The sequence below is a fragment of the Cotesia glomerata genome, linkage group LG1 (genome assembly GCF_020080835.1).
Source record: "Cotesia glomerata isolate CgM1 linkage group LG1, MPM_Cglom_v2.3, whole genome shotgun sequence".
NCBI lineage: Eukaryota > Metazoa > Arthropoda > Insecta > Hymenoptera > Braconidae > Cotesia > Cotesia glomerata.
In genome coordinates, this window is record NC_058158.1 from 37,240,564 (window position 1) to 37,262,712 (window position 22,149).

The 22,149-nt window shown below is 28.9% G+C and overlaps 3 protein-coding genes across 7 annotated transcripts; all 3 read right to left on the reverse strand.

The window, feature by feature from the left end:
* Positions 1-628: 628 nt before the first annotated feature.
* Positions 629-10,580, reverse strand: LOC123275310 (5-oxoprolinase). 3 transcript variants are annotated; one of them, XM_044743341.1, is made up of 21 exons: positions 10,169-10,580; positions 9,237-9,378; positions 7,619-7,815; positions 7,114-7,538; positions 6,872-7,034; positions 6,201-6,286; positions 5,911-6,112; positions 5,568-5,828; positions 5,374-5,499; positions 5,100-5,301; positions 4,808-5,030; positions 4,612-4,750; positions 4,222-4,499; positions 3,895-4,155; positions 3,688-3,793; positions 3,317-3,484; positions 2,935-3,179; positions 2,722-2,833; positions 2,365-2,589; positions 1,942-2,283; positions 629-848 (listed from the first exon to the last, which is right to left on the reverse strand). In XM_044743341.1, the coding sequence occupies exons 3-21, from the start codon at positions 7,787-7,789 to the stop codon at positions 708-710; spliced, it is 3,876 nt and encodes a 1,291-aa protein (XP_044599276.1). In that variant the 5' UTR covers positions 7,790-7,815; positions 9,237-9,378; positions 10,169-10,580; the 3' UTR covers positions 629-707. The 3 variants fall into 3 exon arrangements, with proteins under 3 accessions (XP_044599276.1, XP_044599275.1, XP_044599277.1); XM_044743340.1 differs by lacking the exon at positions 9,237-9,378; XM_044743342.1 differs by lacking the exons at positions 9,237-9,378; positions 10,169-10,580 and adding an exon at positions 7,882-7,903.
* A 285-nt stretch (positions 10,581-10,865) lies between these two features.
* On the reverse strand, positions 10,866-16,129 carry LOC123275311 (long-chain fatty acid transport protein 4-like). The gene is made up of 12 exons (XM_044743343.1): positions 15,735-16,129; positions 14,422-14,572; positions 13,972-14,209; positions 13,470-13,701; positions 13,144-13,345; positions 12,824-13,016; positions 12,513-12,653; positions 12,107-12,311; positions 11,927-12,017; positions 11,705-11,858; positions 11,578-11,633; positions 10,866-11,506 (listed from the first exon to the last, which is right to left on the reverse strand). The coding sequence occupies exons 1-12, from the start codon at positions 15,851-15,853 to the stop codon at positions 11,408-11,410; spliced, it is 1,881 nt and encodes a 626-aa protein (XP_044599278.1). The 5' UTR covers positions 15,854-16,129; the 3' UTR covers positions 10,866-11,407.
* Positions 16,130-16,320: 191 nt separating this feature from the next.
* LOC123275312 (synaptobrevin homolog 2-like) lies at positions 16,321-19,145 on the reverse strand. Of its 3 annotated transcripts, none has more exons than XM_044743344.1 (6): positions 18,760-19,145; positions 18,625-18,674; positions 17,500-17,553; positions 17,185-17,417; positions 16,932-17,036; positions 16,321-16,453 (listed from the first exon to the last, which is right to left on the reverse strand). In XM_044743344.1, the coding sequence occupies exons 1-5, from the start codon at positions 18,820-18,822 to the stop codon at positions 16,933-16,935; spliced, it is 504 nt and encodes a 167-aa protein (XP_044599279.1). In that variant the 5' UTR covers positions 18,823-19,145; the 3' UTR covers positions 16,321-16,453; position 16,932. The 3 variants fall into 3 exon arrangements, with proteins under 3 accessions (XP_044599279.1, XP_044599280.1, XP_044599281.1); XM_044743345.1 differs by having other exon boundaries at positions 16,932-17,011; positions 18,760-19,142; XM_044743346.1 differs by lacking the exon at positions 16,932-17,036 and having other exon boundaries at positions 18,760-19,141.
* Between the last annotated feature and the right edge of the window lie 3,004 nt (positions 19,146-22,149).

Below are 22,149 nucleotides of genomic sequence, written 5' to 3' on the forward strand. Positions count from 1 at the left end.
CCGGAAATAGAACACAAATTACCTTAAGGATATGAGTGGAAATTCAGAGATACAATTTCTTGGGTAAATTGGATTTGATGCGAATTCACTTATAGTCAAAATATCCGTCGAAATTTAATAGATATCGTACGAATTTATAAAAAAAAAAAAAAGCCATTACCGATGCTTGATTGGTCATTAGTAATATTGGAAATTTGTATTTATAGGATGAAACAGTGGTAATTATTTACTTACTTTTATTAATCAATGCACATCGGTTTGTATATAAATTAAAATTATAATTGAAATAGAATACTTAAATTAAAAAATAAAATTTATCATTAAAATTAAATGATTAATTTTCAGTGGATTTATATTTCTAAAATTAATCAATTCAATATCATTGTTCCCATATTATAGAGAACCATTATTACTTATAAATAAAAATTATTACCAAATGTTTCAATGTTGTAATTATACTGATGTTAATACATCTATTGATGTTATTTATACACGATGCATTCTAGAATTTATGTTCATTTGTTATTAGTTTGAAAATGAAACATGAAAATTATGTTTTATGGAATGGATCAAGCTCAGTATTATTCATTTAATAATTAGCAAATGAAGCTCAATAAATTAATTTTAGTCTAAATGAACTTTATTGATTAAAAATATAATTTCTTACAATAAATTGTTAATTTAAATCTTATAAAAAAAAAAAAAAATTAAACAGATTCTTGTGCTTTTCGGTACTCATAAACGCTTCCACGCTCAACAAAAGATTTAACATTGGTGGTAGAAACGGATGATTCTGTTCCAGGAACTCCAAATCCCCCACCACCGGGAGTCTCCAGAAGAAATATATCCTTGAAAACACAATTGAAAAAAAATTAACAGAAAATTTAATAAATTATAATTAATAAAATAGTTCACCCGACAGTTTGATATAAATTTTTTGGCTTGAACGTTTTTAAGCTAAGTGCTTTCAACGTTCGTGTGACTCTACCACATTTTTATTTTTTTTTTTTTCGTACAATTAAAATTTTTATTTTTTCGCTCCAATATATACGCTGCTCTGATAAAGCATTCATGCATCTCTCTCCTTTGTAGAGAGTATACATGAGGAAAAAAAAAATAAAAAAACAGAGGAAAAAAGATGAGTATGTTGATAAGTACTCTACTAGAAGATTTTTACCCTACTACTCCAGCCACAGACCTGTCTTACACATTTTCCTTTTAGAACACAGTACAGCAAATAGAAGCATATCTTTTCAGTGGTATACCTCCTATTAAGTCAGTCTCTAAAGTATAATCCTCAGTTTCTTCTTTATTTCTTTATTTTTTATCATCATTATCGCCATTACTTTTTCTTTATCCCTTTTGACTCGGTCTTCTTTACTAAATCAACGTCCCATATAAAAAAATTACGCAAGAATAAAAACCCAACATCATTCCATATTTATTAACATTCCTTTAAATTTATATACATATATTGGTGTATTTCAGCAGCCAAGTATGATCTAAGCCAGGACGAAATGAATAGCGATATGTTGAGAGGTACCGAACACGAAAAAGGCGGTGTGCCGGAAAGAAAGAGGTCGCATTGCATTCGTACGAATAAAATCTTTACGAGGATGCATAAAACTACCGGAATCCAGGTCTTATGTTGATAATGTATACATATATATCTATATTTATATACAACATAATTATATCCTCTCACAATACTAAGTATAATGGACTCTATACATTTTAAACAACCTCTATAATGTATAATAATGTCCAAATATTTAAATGTTTAATGTATTTTCACCATTAGCGACATAAAAAAGACTCCAACAATTCTTAACAATTAAGAATAAAGTTCGTTTCATTAGGATTAATCAGAATTAAATTAATTAATCACATTATCTCTGAAACAAGAATAAATTGAAAAAATAAATAACAATTAAAACTCACCCCCGGATAAACGGGCACAGCCGTCTTTGGCCCGAGGTTTATTTTTCTTCCGTCAGCTCTTATCAAAGTATTTCGTCCTTTTGCGGCGGGTAATCCACCCTCCATTCCAGGCGGATGATGAGAACGTCTTTCCGTCAGTATTGACAACGTCATCGGGGATCTGAACTTCATTTGACGAATTACTCCGTCACCACCTCGGTAAGCGCCATCTCCGCCGCTGTTCGGGCGCAACGAGAACTTTTCTAGTATCACGGGGTACCGTAATTCGAGGATTTCGGGATCAGTGATTCGTGTGTTTGTCATGTGGGTGTGAACTCCTCCTCGACCGTGCCAAGTCGGGCCCTTGAACGATAAATAAAAGACAAAGAAATTTACTTTTCAATTATAACTTTGAGATATAATGTGTGTTTTGTATTTTCATACAGCTCCGCTTCCTCCGGCGACAGTTTCATAATAACCCCATGTATCCGTGCCCAAAGTAATGTTATTCATGCATCCTTGAGATGCAGCACAGGCGCCAAACGCTCTCAGTATTACATCAACAACTCGTTGAGAAGTTAGAACATTCCCTCCTACAACCGCGGCTTTTTCGGAGGGATCCAACAACGAGCCTTTTGGAATTATTATCTTAACTGGTTTCAAACAGCCCTGAAATCAGTGTCAGGTATCAAATAAATTATAATTTTTTTTTTAAACATTAATTAAAACGAAAATATTATTATTATTATTATTATTTTTAAGTAGAGTAAAGTTCAAACAATAATATAAACTGATATATACTTGATTCAAAGGTACGTCGCGCCCGACAATACATCTCAGGCAATAAATTATCGCAGATAACGTGACTGCGCGTGGAGCATTACAATTACCCCAAACTTCGTACCCAGTACCGCTGTAAAATTAAATAAATAAATAAATAGCGCAAGTCTATCAATAACTGTCCTAACCTTGTAGCCGATATAATAACTATTTATTTTAATTAGTGAAACGTACGTAAAGTCGCATACAGCTTCTCCTTTATCGATACTAAAATTAAGATGCAGTTGGATGACACTTCCATCGTCAAGATAATCGGTGGCCGTGACAGTGGTGCTAGCTGTTTTCCGTAACAACTTTTCACCAACACTGGTGAGCATCTCCCGTACAGCCAACTCCGCATTTCGTTGGATATGACCCATGTACGCTTGGACGACATCCAACCCGTAAATGTCGATGAGCTCGTTTACCAGCTGCGTGCCCTGTAAACCAATCTTACAGTAAATATACTACATCCTAATCCTCATCCTCATCCTCATCATGTACTTCTTATACACTTGAAGAAAAAAAAAAAAAAAAAAAAAAAAAAAAAACAATATATCTCAACAGTTCATTGAACCTTATGATTGGCTGCTATTTGAGCTTTTAGATCGCTCAGATTATCTGCCAAATTTCGCGTTCCTGAGCTACCGGGGATTTTTCCTGGCGCCATCAATGCATCGGTCAGTTCTTTTTCGCGAAAATGACCTTTGTGTACCAGCAGAAAACTTTTAAATGTCGCACCTTCCTTAAATAGTAATGATTAATTAATTAAAAATAAAAGAAAGCTTGAAAATCTCTTAACTCTTGTCTCAAACGCTTGTGTTGAAGTTTATTTTTTTTTTTTCAACTTTCAACACATCTGTCGGCGCAATAAATATTTAACAAGTTTACTTGAAAGTACTTTCAACATACTGGCGTTTGAGACGTGTAAATAAAATTACTAGTTACTTGAAGTAGAGTAGTGGAATGGGGTGGCATCGAACCAGGTGTAATACCACCAATATCCGCATGATGTCCTCGACTGGCTACAAAAAATACGGGCTTTGGCAAATCTCTGTCAGGAATAAAAGAGAAGAAAAAAAAAAAAGGAGGGGGAGATCTTAGAGAATGTAATTTAATAAAATGAATAAGCATTAATTACTTGTGGTAACGTACCCATAGAAAACAGGTGTAATTACAGTTAAATCCGGTAAATGGGAACCACCTGCGGAAGGGTGATTAGCTAGGATTACATCGCCTCTCGTGAATTCGCCTTTGAATGCTTTCATTTGGTACTGTACTGTCTCTTGCATTGCCCCTAGATGAACTGGAATGTGAGGTGCATTTGATACCAGTCCACCATCTGGTCCGAATATAGCGCATGAGAAGTCGAGACGTTCTTTTATGTTTGTTGAAATAGACGTTCTTTGGAGGATTCTGAACAATACAACGTGATTTATTGTCAGATAATTTATTTAATTATTAAATATTATTTGATTTTACCGGCCCATTTGTTCGGCGATGCTCATAAATCGGTGAGAAAATATACTCAGATGGATGGAATCTAATTCAGTAGTGATATCTGTCCGTAAACCTTGCCCAATAGTAATACGTATATCGCCGCAAGATGTAATACAAGCTGTACAATCAGGTTCGATCAATATCGTGCTTAAACTGTCCATTATAATTGCAGGGCCATTAATTGTATGACCGTGACTGAGGCCGTCCATTTGATATACATTTGTATTTTGAAAGCCTCCCTCAAAATACACACATGTTACCTAATTCAATAGCAACCGTTGTAATTAGATATTATTCATACTGTTAATTATCAAACCATACAAATTATACTTAAATTATTTCCTGGTTAAACTTTTAATTAATTAAAATTACTTTTTCAGATTTTGGGGAATTACTGGCTGATGGCAATTCTATTTCTTCTGAAATTTTTGACTGTCCTGTTCCACGAACTCTAATATCATTAACAAGAATCTTACGATCGGGCATTGTAAATCCAAATTCGGTTTGATACCTTCAAAAATAATATCATTTAAATTTAATTTTATCAAAAAAATAAATAATCCGGTACCTTTCTAAGAAAGTATTCTCGAAATTTCCGTGCTGTGTATGCATTTCTAGTTCATTCTTATTGATTTTTGGCTTACACATAAGCGAACAGTCTGTGCCTTGATAGCGCAAATGTAAATAATACTCTATAGTTATTTGAACCTCAGAAAATCCCTGTCTGTGCAATTTGTCGCGGACTTTTTTTTCCAAATCCTCGAAACGTTCGTCCAATCTTTTGAATGAGTCTGATTAAAAATATTAAATAATAAATTAATAACTACAGTAACTAGTTACGGCTTAGTTATGCTTAAAACCTTTGTGATAAATTTCAGCACTAGGCTCTTGAGCTTCTTCGACAACATCAGCGAGCGCCATTCCGTAAGCTGATAGAATACCAGCATATTTATGAACAAAAACAGTTCCCATGCCTAAGGAACGTGCTATTGCACAAGCATGTTGTCCGCCGGCTCCTCCGAAACACGCCAAAACATGCTTTGAAGTGTCGTAACCTTTTGCCTGAATTTTCATTATTTTGGTGTTAAATTTTTGAATAATAATTTAAAATTCTATTTCAAATGTTTATTTTACTTGAGTGAGAGCGCGAATTGGACGACACATTGTTTCGTTGGCGACTTTAATTAGCCCCATGGCAACTTCTTCGATCGACATTTCTGTTGCTGCTTCACCATGAATTGTTTTTAAATAATTATTGACCTACACAAAATTTTTTTAAGTTGAAACAAGGAATACAAAAAAAATTTTAACAATTATTATTAACATACTTGGCTAGTCAATTGTTTGAATGCAACTGTAGTAGCATTTTTGTCAAGCGGTTCATTTTCATTGGGTCCAAAAATTTTGGGAAAGTATTCTGGCAAAAGTCGGCCTAGTACAAGGTTGGCATCGGTTACAGCTAAAGGGCCGCCTTTTTTATAACAAGCTGGACCTGGGTGGGCTCCGGCGCTTTCTGGACCGACTTCAAAAAGCCCCGATCTAAAGAAAAGCATCGAACCACCTCCAGCGGCAACGGTATTTATGTCCAACTAAAAACGGATTCTATAAGTTTTACGGAAATTTATCGTATGGATAGCGCCGTAAAGGGAAAAAAGGAAAAATAAAAAAAACCTGAGCCGCTTGAATAGTTACACCGGCAGTTGTGCTCTCGTAAACATGCTCATAAGATCCCGCATAACGACTGACGTCAGTGGATGTTCCTCCCATATCAAAACCAATTATGGGTAATGTTGTCTCTTTATTGTAAGTAGTCATCGCGTAACCAACTACTCCACCTGCTGGACCGGATAAAATAGCACGTGAGCCATTGAATCTGTGGAGTGTTGAGCCATCAAATGTATTTTATACTCAAATATTCCATTATAATGTCGTCTTTATTATTATGTATTCTTCTTACTTACGAATTCATTGGCGTAAGTCCGCCATCACTCTGCATAAAAAGTACGTTTACACCCGCTAAATTATTTTTAAAGCCGGATGAAAAGCTCTGAAAAACAGTATTTATGTTTATAAAAAAATACTTTTAAGGTTGTTGAAGAAAAAATGTCGTATGTGTTGTAAAAAAATTTATTAGAGTTTATTATTGGTGAAAAGTTTTCGATCGCCGCGAACGAGATAAAGTTAATAAAAAATAATTCCAACCCTCCCCTTCCACTAGCGTGATATCGGAATTTGCAATTCGTACAGTGAGCGCTTCATTGCCGTGTGGAATTGCATGCGGTAGTGGTATGAAATCAATGGATAGTAATTTTATGCTATTTCACCGTGGAATTTATAATTTATTAATTTATGGAACAACTAAATTATAAGAACACACAAATTTTGAATAATTATTAAATAAGGTTAATATTTTAATTGTAATTTATCGATACTCTAATATTATTGAAAACCGTAGTGTTGTTTTATTACCGAATAGATGTGTTGAAAATAAAGGGGAAAATATATTCTCTCGTATATCAAATATCATATATTATAAATCAATAAATCTATACCGAATAAACTTTTATATCTGATCGTAAAAAATTTTATTATTTCTTGATATATTTTATTTACTTGTATTTATTTTATGTACCTGTAAATATGTTTTAATGTGAGGAGTTAAATAAGCATCTGCTGATACTGTAAATCCTCTGGGTACAATTCTTGTCATCGGCATTACTTCATGAGACAAAGAAACTTGGGGAAATCCCATTTCTCGGGCGATTTTTCCGATTTTTAATTCGTGATCAGTAAAACTGAAAATAAAATACAAACTCAAGTAGCAAAATTGAATCCATATTTATAAAAAAAAAATAACAAAATAAATAAGCATACGTATAACTGTGAGCTAAAACAACTGCAAGACTTTCGATACCATCTTCTTTCAAAGACTTTAAATCGTTTATTAAAGCACTTTCGTCGAGCTCTTGGATAACGAATAAAACTTCACCAGTTGATCCTTTAACTTTCCGCCAGTTGGAATTATCGAGCGAGCATTTATCCGGCAAGCTAGGAACTACTCGGCATTTAACTTCAACTACTCTGGAGTAAAGAACACTGGGCATAATAACTTGCAAGTCGAAAATATTTGGACGAGCTTGATTTCCGATGTAGAGTAGGTCTTTGAACCCTTCGTTTATTAACAACGCCATTTTTGCTCCTTTTCTCTCCAGCAGTGCATTTGTCGCGACTGTTGTTCCCATACGAATCCACCCGATCTTTGAAGTATCCACTTCATTCGGCATTAAACATCCAGTTTCCTTATTTTATCGGAAAAACGATTAAAATTTTAAATATTCCATCTAATGGTTAATCTAAATAGTCGACATACTTTACATACTTGCTCTAATATCCGTTTAATCCCTTCCCTCGGCGCATCATCATAATTAGCAGGATCAACTGACAACAATTTCATAACTCTAATTCTACCCCCAGGGCATCGTGCATATATGTCAGTAAACGTGCCACCACGATCAATCGCAAATCCAAATTTATCATCCGTCATTGTCATTTTACAGGTAATTATAATTTTATCAACTGCAACAATTCAATTAAATTTACGATTAATTCCACAAAGTCTTTTATTTCTCATGCAATAATTACCTACGACAAAATTTCTCAACAAAAATTTCTCATGGCAAAAATATCTTCCAATATATTTTCTCAGAGCAAAATGTTTTATACGCTTATTATATACCTTATACAGTGTTATTGTTTCTCCTTCTCTTTATTCTATCTTAATTATATAGAATAGACCCTGCTACTTATTATCACTACATTTAAATCTTTAGTTCATTTACATCAAGCGTATGAGTTGGTCTTATTTCGAATAAACATACACAAAAACCATGATTAATTTTCGTCAGATTAATTTATGTTGTAATAAATTTTGGTTTGAGAAATTATTGTACTTGAGATATTTTTACAGATTAATAAACGCGGAGAGCCCCTCAAAATATCTCAAAATTGATAAATTTTATTCGTAAAACAATAATAATGTATAAATTGAAATACTGGTGTTTTTATTGCCGCACATATTTTATAAAATGTTGCTATAAATAAAAGGAGCAATATAATATCGTTAATAGGCATAAGTAATCGACTTACCTGTTGAATTTAAATTCAACAAGTGAGATTTATAATATTGTTAGAATTTATCGACCTAAACTAATCAATATCGTGTGGGTTCTTTTATTAGCAATGTTGGTAAATTTGCATTGCCGGACAATTAGTCTATCGAAATATTTTTATTATCAAATTTCAATACTGTATCATATTATCGTTCAAATTATAATAACAATAGATAAATTCAATACTCCTGATCCAGGTTGTTGCTATTTCATATGCATTACAAATAATTGTTATTTAAACTGTCAATAATTGTTCAAATCGATGTCAACAAATGAGCACGGGTGAATACAAATAAATTTAATCGTAAATAGGTAATTTTAAGATAAAAATCAAAAAATTTAAATACACTGCTTCTATAAATAATAAATTAACCGTATTGTTATTTGTATAATAATGAGTTAGTTTGACTTTAAAATTTTATTTCTCAACTCTAAATAACCTTTCGAAAAAGTTTTATATTCTTTACCACTTCTTTTTATCATCCCTCGCGGTTTTTGAAATACCGTAAATTTTCGGTATTAATGCGTTTACCATAAATTAACCGTTATAATTCTGAAACAATACGGTATTTCTGTGGTTATTTTGGCCAGTTTTTTTTACTATAGTTATACAGCATTTCTACCGTACTTTTGCTGCAAAGTTCAGAAATAATACGATAAAATTACCGTAAAACTCTAGAACTTTTACCGTAAAAAATCTATCTATTAACTATAATATTACTATAATTTTACAATAATAAAATCGTATTTCTACGGTAAAAATACCAAAGATATACAGCAATTTCACCGCGTTTATACTGATATAATTAAAGATATAATGCTTTTTACCGTAAGATGGGCGGTTGTGTTTATTACTCGGTGAGTCTTATTAGGTGACTGAGTAAATAGATGCGGATAGTGTCTCTGATAGCTCAACTGGTAGAGCCTTCAGCGCGTAACTAGACGATCCGGGTTCGAATCCCGGTCTGGACTAAAAAAAATGATAATAATAGTAATAACAGAGAAATTAATTTATCAGCCTCTTAAAAATTATTCATGATAATTTATAATATTATAAAAAAAAATTTTAAGCTATTGAAAAATAGTAGTAAAGCAGCATATTTTTGGTATTTTGCCGGTAATAGAAAGTAGGGATCTTCTTTTCCGGTTTTTTGCTGCAATAGTGCCGCAGATATACAGTAAATATGCGGTACATTTACGGTTTAAATGCTGTTAATATACCGTAATTTTTCTATTGTAATGCCGTAAATATTTTGAATTTATTTCGTAATTTTTTCGTAATAATTCGACAAAAAAACTGGCTAAAATAACTGAAGTATTACGGTAAAAATACAGCATTTATATCGTATAAATACCGAATCTTTACGGCATTTCCAAAACCGTGAGGGATAATACGTAAATGAAAACTTTTTTTTTCTAATTTCAATAACAGAAAATGAAAGTTGATAATTTTTAGAAGTTCTAAATGTTTTCATTAGATCAAGTGTTTTTTAAATATTAAAAAATTTTGTAATTGTATAATACAAAAGAAAAAAACTTTATTTTGCCGCTGTAAAGTATGGTAAATTTTTTAAAAAAAAAAAAAAAGGTATCTACTGTATTTATAGTATCTGAATGACAATTTTAAAGCGTAGTAAATAAAACATACTTATTTACCGACTTCTACGCCAATGAACAAACTACAACTTTTTATCACATATATTGTTGAATAATTAGTATAATTAAATTATTACATAATTTTTAATTAATTAATAAAATACCTCTGAAATTTTCACAATCAGTTGTCGTCACTCACAAATTTAATCAACTAAATTGAATTTAACATTGATAAAATTTTAAACTTTTAAAAGTTGAAAATTTTTTTCACAAAAATTAAAAAATAATTATTACACGAACGAGTCAGCGCATAAACTGACACTGCGACTGCGTTGTAGATTGTAGAAATATGAATTTAAATATCATCGATGCAGTGGTTCTTAGACAGCACCTAATCGTTGTTTAAAAGTGTATCGTCGTAATTTATTTAGTGTAGTAATTTATCTTATCAGATTGCAAATAAATGTAGCTATTTTTCTTTTATCACGACAATTAATGTCCTAAACTTTTTAATCATTTATCTTTTACGACTTTACGAGCAACAAGTATGAGAATCACGGAAATCTAATGCGTTTGCGCAACTAAACCAGTGTGTCAGTGTGTTTATCTTTTTTTTTAAAAAAAAAGAACCCGTGATCGCGTGGAGACAAGATTATTATATTCCACTTAAGTATATATGTAATCAGAAATTATAATGAATAAACTCGCTGGTATTTTAATAATTCTACTTAAAATTTATTAGTTCATGAATTAAAAATTTATTTTAATTCCTTTCGACACGATACGCTTATCGTGACAACTAAATATTAATATAATCAGTGATTAAATGAAAATGAATAATAATAACGAAGAAGGAAAAACTTGTCAGAGTACACATTTTTATTTTTAACAATAACATAATCGCTTATAATTGTTTAGTTGCCTAGAAGAGTATTACATTTGTTTTTTTCATTAAAAAATGAACAAATATATCTTAATGCTAATGTAAATATTTATATAAAACTTTTACCGTAAATTTAATTTATATGTCTTTTTAAAATTTTATACACAGCCCACTTTCGTTTTCTAATTTGTTGTGAAAATATTTAAAATCACTAGAATGGACCGAACATTTTCATTCATTTGAGCTTTTTACTTAAAAATTAATTTACTTTTTGTTTGTTTCTTGTCTTTTAGCTGAGCAAAACTTTTAAATCTAGACTATATTTATTCAAAAAAATAATAACTATTTTAAAAATTATAAAAATATATCTGAAGTATAAATATAATTCTATTACAACACATAATGGTGATGTGAAATACAATAATTTCTATAATTGAGAGATATTTCCTGCCAATCATCAGATGTAATAACAATAATTTTTAATTTCTGAATTATTATTTTCAATAAAAATTATCTACAATCAGACTCGAAGTTTATCTGCTAGTAACTCTTGATACAACTGCTCAGTAAATGGTACATAGCTGACGGTCTTGTCCAAAAAATAAATGGGATCCTTTACCTGAAAAGTTATTTCAAAATTACAACTAAAAATTTTTGCCCAGTGAAATTTAATTAATAACTACCAATTACCTTTGTAATATCGTATCCCTCTCTTTGTAGATCACGCTTTTGAAGTTTGAAAGTACCTAAGTTAATGAAATAATTTAATTATTTTCAAAATACGTGGATGAAAATAAATTTAAAAAATAATATTTACCTGTAAGAGGTAGTTGTGATAAAACTCTAATAAAAAGTGGTCTGGCGTATAACGGTAATCCTTTTTTTATACCTTCTGCCAACTCTTTAAGATTTAATGAATTTTCAGGGTCATATATTGCAGCCATTCCAGCCTTACCCTCATTTCCGGGAATCTTAAATCACACAGAGTAATTCAAAATTAATATAATGTCACATGAAAAATTTAAAAATATTAACTTACTTCAACCCCATAAACTACAGCGTCTTTTAAACTGAAAATATTACTGATAACAGCTTCCACTTCAGCGGTAGCGACATTCTCGCCCTTCCATCTATCGTAAAAAAATTCATCACATCAATAATTAAGCTAGGAAAGCTTGTACTTTTTACTCCACCGTAAAAAAGGTATAATTTTATTAACCTGTAGGTATCTCCTCTTCTGTCTTTAAAATAAAAATACCCGAGCTCATCCATTACTAAAATATCACCCGAGTTAAAAACGCGGTCTCCTTTTTTGAAAACATCATACAGAATTTTTTTCTCCGACTCTTTTTTATCAGCGTACCCACTGAAATCATTCACTGCCTTCTTGGGATTTATCTTCCCAACAAATATTCCGGGCTCGCCTGAAAATAGTAAAAACAAACTTATGATAAAATTTTCAATCGATATTTCAAAATATTAATTTCCAAAGTACACGTACAACATCAATTTAACTCTGAAATAAAGCAAAATCGCTCTCTGTGTTATATAATTTGATCAGTGCCGTAATTAATTAACTATTTGGTTCAAAGTTGTACGTTATTTTAATTATAATCAACACTAACCTGCTTTGCAGGGAACACACAATCCATTTCGTCTAATTGGCTCGCCAGTCTCTTCATCAATTCTCAACAGATTAACGGGGTATAAGCGACCAGCGAATTTAGGTAAAAACCCGACGGCACCTACCCGGTTATCAATATTTACTGAAATAAATTAATAGTAGTGATAATTAATAAATATATAAATTAGCAAAATATCAAAGGCTATACAAAGAGTAAAAATAAAAAATAGTGAAAATTTTTATTTTTATCTCCTACTTTGACGATTTTTTTTTTTTTTTTTTCACGAATTATTCATTATTTGATCACGGTACCTAAATTTGAATTTCCCTCAGTCGCACCATAGAATTCACCAATCTGTTTGATCTGGAATCGTTTAACGAATGTCTCCCATATTTGAGGTCGCAACCCGTTGCCAAACATAAGCCGGATTTTGTGATTAGTGTCATTAGGGCTGGCCGGAACTGATAGTAAAAACCGACAAATTTCTCCGATGTATTGAGCAACCTAAACAATAGTCAATCTGTATAAATTCAAATATCCATACCCGATTTAAATTTGTATGACTGACAAAACAAAATTATTTTTATAATGTGGATAGAAGAGTTTTGATAAAAAAAATAAAAGGATTTACAGTGCACTCGTACTGAATACAGTCATCCCAGAATTTTGAAGCGCTGAATTTTTTTTTCAACACCACGGTTACTCCAGTGCAAAGTGCTTGACCAACGCCAACAATACCACCTGCTGAATGGTACAGTGGCAGTGAATCGTAAATACGATCCGTCTGTCGAAGGTCAAGCATGTAGTATACACCGCAAGATATCAACATATACCTGAAAAAAACGTAACAAATATTAAACTTTTATTGGAACGATATATAATAAGTATTATTCTATACGAGAATTGGTAATTATTATTATATTTAGTTTATTACTTTGTTTATGCTGTGTTATATACCTGAGATTATTAATAACCGCAGCCTTAGGCATTCCTGTGGTTCCGGATGTATATATATAAATTAATTTATCCCGAGGATGACCGAACGATATGTCAATATTGATAGAATCGACTGAATTTCTAGCTATCAAGCTCTTTAAATCAATCGCATTTTCCAAAATTGGTGTTTTTTCATCTTCTGACCACTGGTACAAAATTATATTAGGTATTTTTGTTCTTATTTCATCAATTGCTGTGGTTAAAAGTTGAAATATTAATTTAGTAACTTCAGAAATATTGTATTATTTATTTTTAACTGAAAAAATGCTTTATTGAACAATATTTCAATTAAAATTAATTATTTTTTAATTGTAATTTTATAATATTGTTATAAAATATGAATTTAATTTGTTTTTTATACAATTTTAATGGAAATTTTCCTCAAGGCAATAAAAAATTACTAAATATAAATGAAATATTATTACAACCAAAAATATTGTTAATATTTTTTTAAATGAATTACCATCTTTGAATTCAGCTCCAAAAATAATAGCTTTACACTCGGCAGCATTGATGCTGTGAATTAGAACATCTTTCCGTAAATTGGTATTGATTAGGGCAGTAACAAAACCAGCCTTGCTCAATCCCAGCCAAATTCCAATATAATCCGGATGATTTGCCATAAGTAAGGCAACACTATCACCACTCTTGATAGGTTGAGTGCGAACAGAATATGCTAATCGATCACTAAAATCATCTAACTGCAGTAGAAATTGATGGTGTTATTATGTAAATGCTAATTGACAATCGTCATTTACGTGTTCATTAATCAATTATCATTACAATGACGGTATGTATGCTAAGAGATTAGTAATTACTCATAATTATCGATAATGTCTCAACAGTTAAAGTGATTTATTAGTCGTAATTCATAAGATATAAATCATTCATTAATATTATTACTGATATTCACCTGCTTATAAGTCCACTCCTGGTTTTCGTACATCAATGCTATTTTGTTTGGATTTGATTTGACTTGTCTCTTAAACAATTTAGCGACTGTAAACCCACGCTTTTCCCAATACCACAGTAAAAAATTTACTTTTAAAAATCTAAATGCTCCGCTGTAACATTTTTTTATTAAAACATTTCATTTTTAAATGACCTTGTCAGTTAAATCAAGTATAATTAATGTAGAAAAATTTATAAAGATATGCTTATAATCATAAGAATTGTTAATTAATGTTAATAAATTTTTTTATGCAAATAATTGTATTTAAAAAAAAAAATAATTTTTAAAGTAATCGTTATCATTAATTGTAATATTTGTATTTTATGTAACCAAATAGATTAAAATATTTATCTAATTGGTTTAAGCATTTAAATCACGTGCATACTCGATTAACGATACGGTTTTGCAATTATCACCGAAATAATATCAATAAATATAAAGTAGTGGTATAGATCAGTTGGTTTAAAATATAAATATCAATTTCACTGCTATACAAATCAATTACGAGGTCTATTTTATCGATATTTATCTCAAATTACAGAGCCCTGAATAAATGTTTGGACATCGTCAGCATGATTATATCATACTTTATTCAACAACTAAATCGACACTTTTATCCAGCTAACCATAATCGCATTCATTTACATACGCAGTATTTAACATTAACTATCTACTATGCTGCTTCAATCAATAAAATATAATTATTTCACGATTACGAGCATTATTATATTATGTTTAACAATTTGATAAATAATTATTTAATATTCTATGAATAATTCATGTTTACATTATTGTTAATTCAATTCTTGTGTACATTCACATTTATATTAACGCATCGATCTATCTCATGGTCACTACTAATGACCTCAAATTCTCCACAGGTTTCCTTTTATTTCAGTTAAATAAATTATTTATAAACAAACATATTATCAACACGTTCAATGTTATTTATATAGTTTTGTTCTTTAAAATTATTTTTCATTTCTAAATGTAATAAAGAAAATACTCATAAGAAGAGACTATAATATGTTATATGTGTGTGTGTGTGTATGTGGCGCATTATGAGTTAAATTTGAATGCACAAGATGCTATACCACTGTAAGTTTATTTTAACTTTCAACTCATAATATCATAGACTGTTGTGATGTATTGAAATCGTTAACAGCCTATAATGGTGATAATAAATTTTAAACTCTTAATAAAAATTTAAATCCAATTATTTACAATATTCAATTTAAATTGAAGTAATCAGGAAACAAACAAAAGGTACTTACGTTATATCTCTCGGTAGAGTTTTGTAAATAATAAACAATGTGCGCCATCGACTTCCGGTAAAAAGATACGCGGCAATAAATGCAATCACTGCGGACAAGCCTATCTGATATAGACCCATCGTAATATTTAATTTGTTAATTATAAAATACTAAAAAAAGTTTATTTTTTTTTTTTAATTTAAAATTGACAGTGAAATTACACGTAAATGTTCACATTAGGGTTAAATAACAATCGGCTTCTCGGGCAATAAAATAAGGAATGTTATTTATATAACTTGAGATAAATAGAGTACTAGAAATGAGATGATGTGATCATCAAGTTCACTTATGATGAACGCAGGCGGACGCTGCAACGGTGACTGAAACTAAAACGAACAGAGACTACATCACAGGCACAATGAATGCTCGTTATTAAGGAGGCATGGGCGTCGCGATCATCCAATTCTCTTACGTTATTTTACGATTAAATTTTTATATAAGTTTAATTTAATTTAATTTTTTAATAAGTTTAAACAGACTGTAGATTTATGAAAAAATATTTTTTAATTAATTAAATTACACAACTGTTAACTATGTACATTTTTTAAATTTATAAGTGTGTAAATAAGTAAAAAATTTTTAATACACAGACTGGGTTATCGGATAATCCATTTCCAATGATCCAGATAAATATGATCATCTATCATTTATCAATTACGAGTAGTTTATAATAATAGGCACTGAAAAACATTAAAAATAACTTTGTTAACAAGTAATTAAATTATTTTATTTTAAAATTAAGATATTTGAGTATTTTTATACCAGCTGTGGAGCTGATAATTTTTTTTAATATTTTAAATCATAAAATTGACTCTATTTTTAAGTTTAAACTGATTTTTATTAAATACTCGTTAAATTGTATAATAACAATAAAAATCATTTGTTTCTACTATCGATAAAAATAACTGATAATATAAGAAATAATTAAAAAATTAAAATGATAAATTTTCTGAAGCAAAATTAAAAATAAAATTAAACTTGGACGCCAATGGGTAAGTCAATGAGTGCAAAGTGTTATCAACAGGCTATTCTATAGATATATAAATAAAATGTAAAGTCGCTGAATGTACTGTATAATATATAAATATATATATTGGCAGATTTAAAATAAAATAAAATAAAAAATAAAAAGCATTGGGAATGATGTAACTCAAATACCTTAATTTCGTATTCGCAAGAGATTTTGCCAGAATGTGATAATTATTTGAGAACCAGATAAAGCACCAAGACGTCTAGAACTGAAAATATTACAGAATGGTCTAACTGTCATAAAAAAAAATAAAACATAAATAAAAGCTAGAATCGTCAGCCCAGATGCAAAATAATAAAACATTTAGAAAACAATGAATAGCAATTAATCTTGAAACTTAAAAGCGGAAAAATAAAACAATTATTTTAATAATTGACTCACCTATAATACATATGATAGCAATCACCGTAATTCCAATAATAATTACTCGGGACTTAATATTTTGTAACCACGCTCTACGTTGAGCTCGTCGAGCTGCATCGCGGAATTCATTACCAGCAAAATTCAATCGATCACTCGCTAATTGCAAGTCCTCTAATCGTTCTCCCCTTTCTAATACTTTTTGTACGTTATCACGCATTACATCAGTCACTTCACGTATTTGTATTCTTACGCTTTATAAATAAAAAATTAAACAATTGTTAGAAATTTTTTTGTATAAAAAAAAAATAAATAAATAAATAAATAAATAAATACCTATCGATTTTTTTGTGAACTTTGATTTCATCGTCATCAGATATGCTGGAGCGACTACAAATAAAATAATTATTTATTTTTTTATCTGGATGTATTGAGATTGTTTTGCGATTATTTTTACTCTAAGCTGAATAACGGATGTGGTAAATAAATCATTTAAAAGTTCAGACCACAAAAAACATATCAGTAAATAAAATTAGCTGTAAATTTTTTGTAAAGTATAAATGGAGTTTCTGTTGCAGAAAATTAGTTTGTGTCCTGAAGAATTTGTTGCTTGAAGATCCCATAATTGTATAGTCTCAAAAACAGATAAGTTATAACTATAGTAAATTATAATTATCTTGCAGAAAAGAACCTCAAATTATAGAGACACCTTGAGAATCTCCGGTTAATTTTTAAACTTTCTGGTGAAAAAGTTATTGCTTTGCTCAAACAACTTTGCAGTTAAGATGTTTTTAGTTGGGTTCTATTTTTTTTATTCTAATAGAAAAACTACAATTTAATTTTTATGCTGAATAGCTGTACTTGACGCAATTCCGTTTCTTTAATTTTAAAAGTTCACAATTTTTGTTATTTAATTTTTTTTTTTTTTTTTTTTTTTTTTGAATTGATAAAAAAAGTATGTTTAATAAAATTGATATTAAAAATTAAAATAAATAAATAAACCCTCAATAAAGCAAATACGAGTACTGATAATTAATTAATGACTTCCACTCAATACATTTTATTGTATTACGTTGTGATTTAAAATCAAATGTATTTTCAATCATATACACTTTATTCGAATTAACTAATTATAAATACACTTATTAAACAGAAAAAATTCTATAGGTAATTATGTATTAATAAAATCTAATGAAAATTGTTAATAAAACTCATATTAACTGGATTAAATGTTGAAAAGTCCTCGAAGCGCATTAATTTTTGTTTAATTAAAGATATGAGTAAAAAATAATACTTGCAATTCTGACAAGTGAAAATATATTCACGTGAGTTGAAATATTTGTTTTCAATAACAAATTATATATTAAAAAAATATTTTTCATGGTTGATAAAGTTATATATTTATTTATTGACAACTCCAATCCATATGGACAAGTTCAATAGATTGTGATAAAAACTTACTTGAAAATCATATCTTCATCCGGCTCGCTATCATGCTCCAAAAGAGTTTCCTGTAAAAAAAAAACAATGAATTAATTAAAAATCCAATTTAAAATTTTATAATTATTTTTAAAAAATGTTTTTTTTATTAATTACCCTTTCATCAACATGAGCATTTCGAAAATCAGAACCAGAAACACCTCTATTCAAGGATGCCATATTTATATACTCTTTATCACTTTACACGTTTTAAAATGCACTTATTAAAAAAATTTACTAAACTTATTGTTAACTTGAAGCAATAAAATACAAAATCCATATACTTACTGGTGAGTAAATTAAATTCTAAAGATAGTAATAAAGGGAATTATTGTAATTGAAAACGAAATTATAAGGTTAGTCATGAAAAATAAATAAAAACTTATTACTATAATATATAACACAAAAGTAAATAGTGAGTTTAGTAAACATCACGGTAAATGATGGATTGTAAATTACAATTACGTGACGTATAAACTACGAATCTAGTTAGATCACTGTCAGCTGTAGGAAAGTAGCGCCACGAGTGTTACAAATACGAACTAAAAACAGTCAAACCAAAACTTCATATCATTATTATTGAATAATGGAGAGTAAAAATGTAATAATGTAACACAAAATTAATCGTTAAATGTTTTATTTCATTTTTAATTAACTAAGCTGTCATATTATGAACATTTAATTATTACATATTTTAAAGAAAAAAACAAACTAGTGTCTTTTCACAAGTTGGTAAAATAATTTTGTAGCGCCGCTTTTTTACAATTGACGATAAAAGTTAATAAACCTTTGCGTCCGTAGATAAAAACATATATAATGACAGTAATTAAATTTTTTAGTGTTTTTTAAAAAAAAAAAAAAAACGTAACATCTAATTTTGGACTTTTAAAGTGATAAAAAGTTTTATGAAATATTTTTTATTATCCCTAGCGGTTTTTGTAAATGCTGAAAAATGTCGAAATTATATAGTATTAATGCGGTATTTTTCGGTTGTTTTGGTCAGTTTTTATTGAAAATTACGGAACATTTATCGTAAAATGCCATACATTTACGCTAAAATTTAGAATATTTACGCTGAAAATGCGGCATATTTACGGTAATAAGGCAGTAAAATGATTGTATTAAAACCATATTTAAAAAATTGTGTAAAATTAAATAACGCTCGGACTGGGATTCGAACCCAGAACCTCCTGAGGACATGTCGGCTACTCTACCATTTGAGCTACCCAGTCTATACCATATTGTTTTTGCTTATTCTATAAACATTAAGCCACACCGTCCATCTTACGATAAGCATATTTAAAATTAAATAATATAATTATATATGTGAAATAATATAACTTTTCGATTTTAGAAAATTTGCAATTTTCTAAGTGAGAAATTAAAAATTGAAATTAAAATTAGAATATATTTACTTAACATATGTATTATTTTATAATAATTACTGCTAAATACCTAATTAAAAATAATATTCTACATATTTTTATTCAAAAACAGTATTTATTTTTGCAAAGTAGCGATGGAGAATAAAAAGCAAAATTTAAAATTTTTCATTTTATTCATTTCTAACATAGAAATGAACTAAAAATAAAACTAAATCTTTAACAATTGTCCATTATGTCAGAAAATATTCGGCAAAATTACTGTATTATTACGGTAATTATTTGGAATTTTTTGGGTAAAATTTGGGCATTAATGCGGTAATTGTATAGTATATTTTTGGTAACTGTACAGCATAAGTGCAGTATATATACTGGATAACTACAGTATAAAAACTGGCCAAAACAACTATAGTTTAACCGCATTATTACCGAATTATAACGGTAAATATACGGCATGAGCATAAATGCCGAAAAATTACGGTATTTTTACGGCATTCTCAAAACCGCGAGGGTATGTGTCGTTTACTCATAAGTGCGAATTCAATATTGACTGTAGATGATAAAATTACTTTCTATCTTTATTTTATAATTGGCTTTTTTAACGAGAAGAAATGTTGATATTTATCAATAATTTTTAAAAAAATAAATCACTATTTTTGAAAACTACAAATTCTCCATCAAGAATCAAAACATGGTGAGTTTTTTTAATGATTTAATATTTATTTTTCATTAATATATAATGTATTACACAGTAATTTAAACAATTTACATGATAAGTTACATAATTAAATAAAAAATACAAAATTTTGAGTGTCAAAAATATATTTATGTTAACTATTTTAAATTTTTTTCATAAAATATACTCTATATATTGCAGATGTTTCAATAATCTGGATTAAATTGCGTTGCTTTGAAATTTTGAAATGTTTTATAAATTCTAGATTAAAGAAATTCATCAGAGTTCTTTAAAAGAAAGTAATAAATTAATTAATTAGACTGTAAATACAATGTTTATCACACATTTATTAATTTTCAAGACTAACATAAAAAAAAAGAGAGACAGTTCTTAGACATTGAAAATGATTTGACGATGTTATTGAATAACATATTTATAAAAATAGTAGTTGAGTAGTTTTTCACCTTAAATTTAGATGAAAATTTAGTCTTTATTTAATTTATAACATCATCAAAGTACACACAGGCATGACATATACTAATATCGAACAGTATCATCGATAATCATCACTTGATTAACAATTCAGATTTCTTCACTTATATTTTTTAACATGTAATATAAATATAATACTATTTATTTTTCAATTCATTTTCCATTTTAATTAAAGCTTCGAGTATGCCAAAGGCAGTGCCAATAAACATTCACTAAAATTTAATTATTTTCAATCAAAAGACTCACTGTAAGTCAATAAATTATTACAATACACTTTTGTACTTTAGACATTAAATTAATTAAATCTAATAAAAATTTCAGACATAATTTATTTTCTATGGTAATAATATTTACTTAGATATTAATTGGCAATATTCGATTAAATATTTTATAATATAAGGATATGTTTTTATCAAGTATTTTTTTTTTTTTTTTATATCACTCTTACAATTTTAAATTGACACTTTAATAATAGTTTGATAAGGTTTGTCCAAATACATTTACATATTGGTTACACAAGACTACTCAATTACAATAAAAATACAAGTAAATGCTCGTAATAACAAACAAAAAAATTTCAAATCCAAGAATACTGCTGCTTGTCTTTGAATATTTTATCGACTTTTAATCTTTAATCGATACTAATTCTCATAGATGAATCTTTTTAGTCACTATCAATAATTACCCGGGAAAAAATGAATTTACCTAATCATATATATTTATATATGATTATATATTGAATATATAGAATTATATATCATTATATCTAAATTTTTATGTAAAATATATATAATCATATATAGACTAATATATTGTATGTATATTTTATATAAGACTGTATATAATCAGATCTGAGTTATCTAGGTCTATATATGATTATATATAATCTATATATAATTAGATCTGATTAGACCTGAGTTACCTGGGGCTATATATGATTATATATAAATCTATATA

Excerpts from the sequence above, each read along its gene's own strand:
- LOC123275312 (XM_044743344.1), bottom strand. The coding sequence starts at position 18,822 with ATGGCATCCTTGAATAGAGGTGTTTCTGGTTCTGATTTTCGAAATGCT. Across the intron at positions 17,418-17,499 it reads GTTCACAAAAAAATCGATAG|CGTAAGAATACAAATACGTG; the intron begins GTATTTATTTAT and ends TTATTTATAAAG. Across the intron at positions 17,037-17,184 it reads TGCTATCATATGTATTATAG|TTAGACCATTCTGTAATATT; the intron begins GTGAGTCAATTA and ends TTTTTATGACAG.
- LOC123275311 (XM_044743343.1), bottom strand. The coding sequence starts at position 15,853 with ATGGGTCTATATCAGATAGGCTTGTCCGCAGTGATTGCATTTATTGCC. Across the intron at positions 14,573-15,734 it reads ACTCTACCGAGAGATATAAC|CGGAGCATTTAGATTTTTAA; the intron begins GTAAGTACCTTT and ends AAAATGTTACAG. Across the intron at positions 12,018-12,106 it reads AGAAGAGGAGATACCTACAG|ATGGAAGGGCGAGAATGTCG; the intron begins GTTAATAAAATT and ends TTTTTACGATAG.
- LOC123275310 (XM_044743340.1), bottom strand. The coding sequence starts at position 7,789 with ATGACAATGACGGATGATAAATTTGGATTTGCGATTGATCGTGGTGGC. Across the intron at positions 5,031-5,099 it reads TGCTGAAATTTATCACAAAG|ACTCATTCAAAAGATTGGAC; the intron begins GTTTTAAGCATA and ends ATTTTTAATCAG. Across the intron at positions 2,284-2,364 it reads TCGCCGGAGGAAGCGGAGCT|GGCCCGACTTGGCACGGTCG; the intron begins GTATGAAAATAC and ends TTATCGTTCAAG.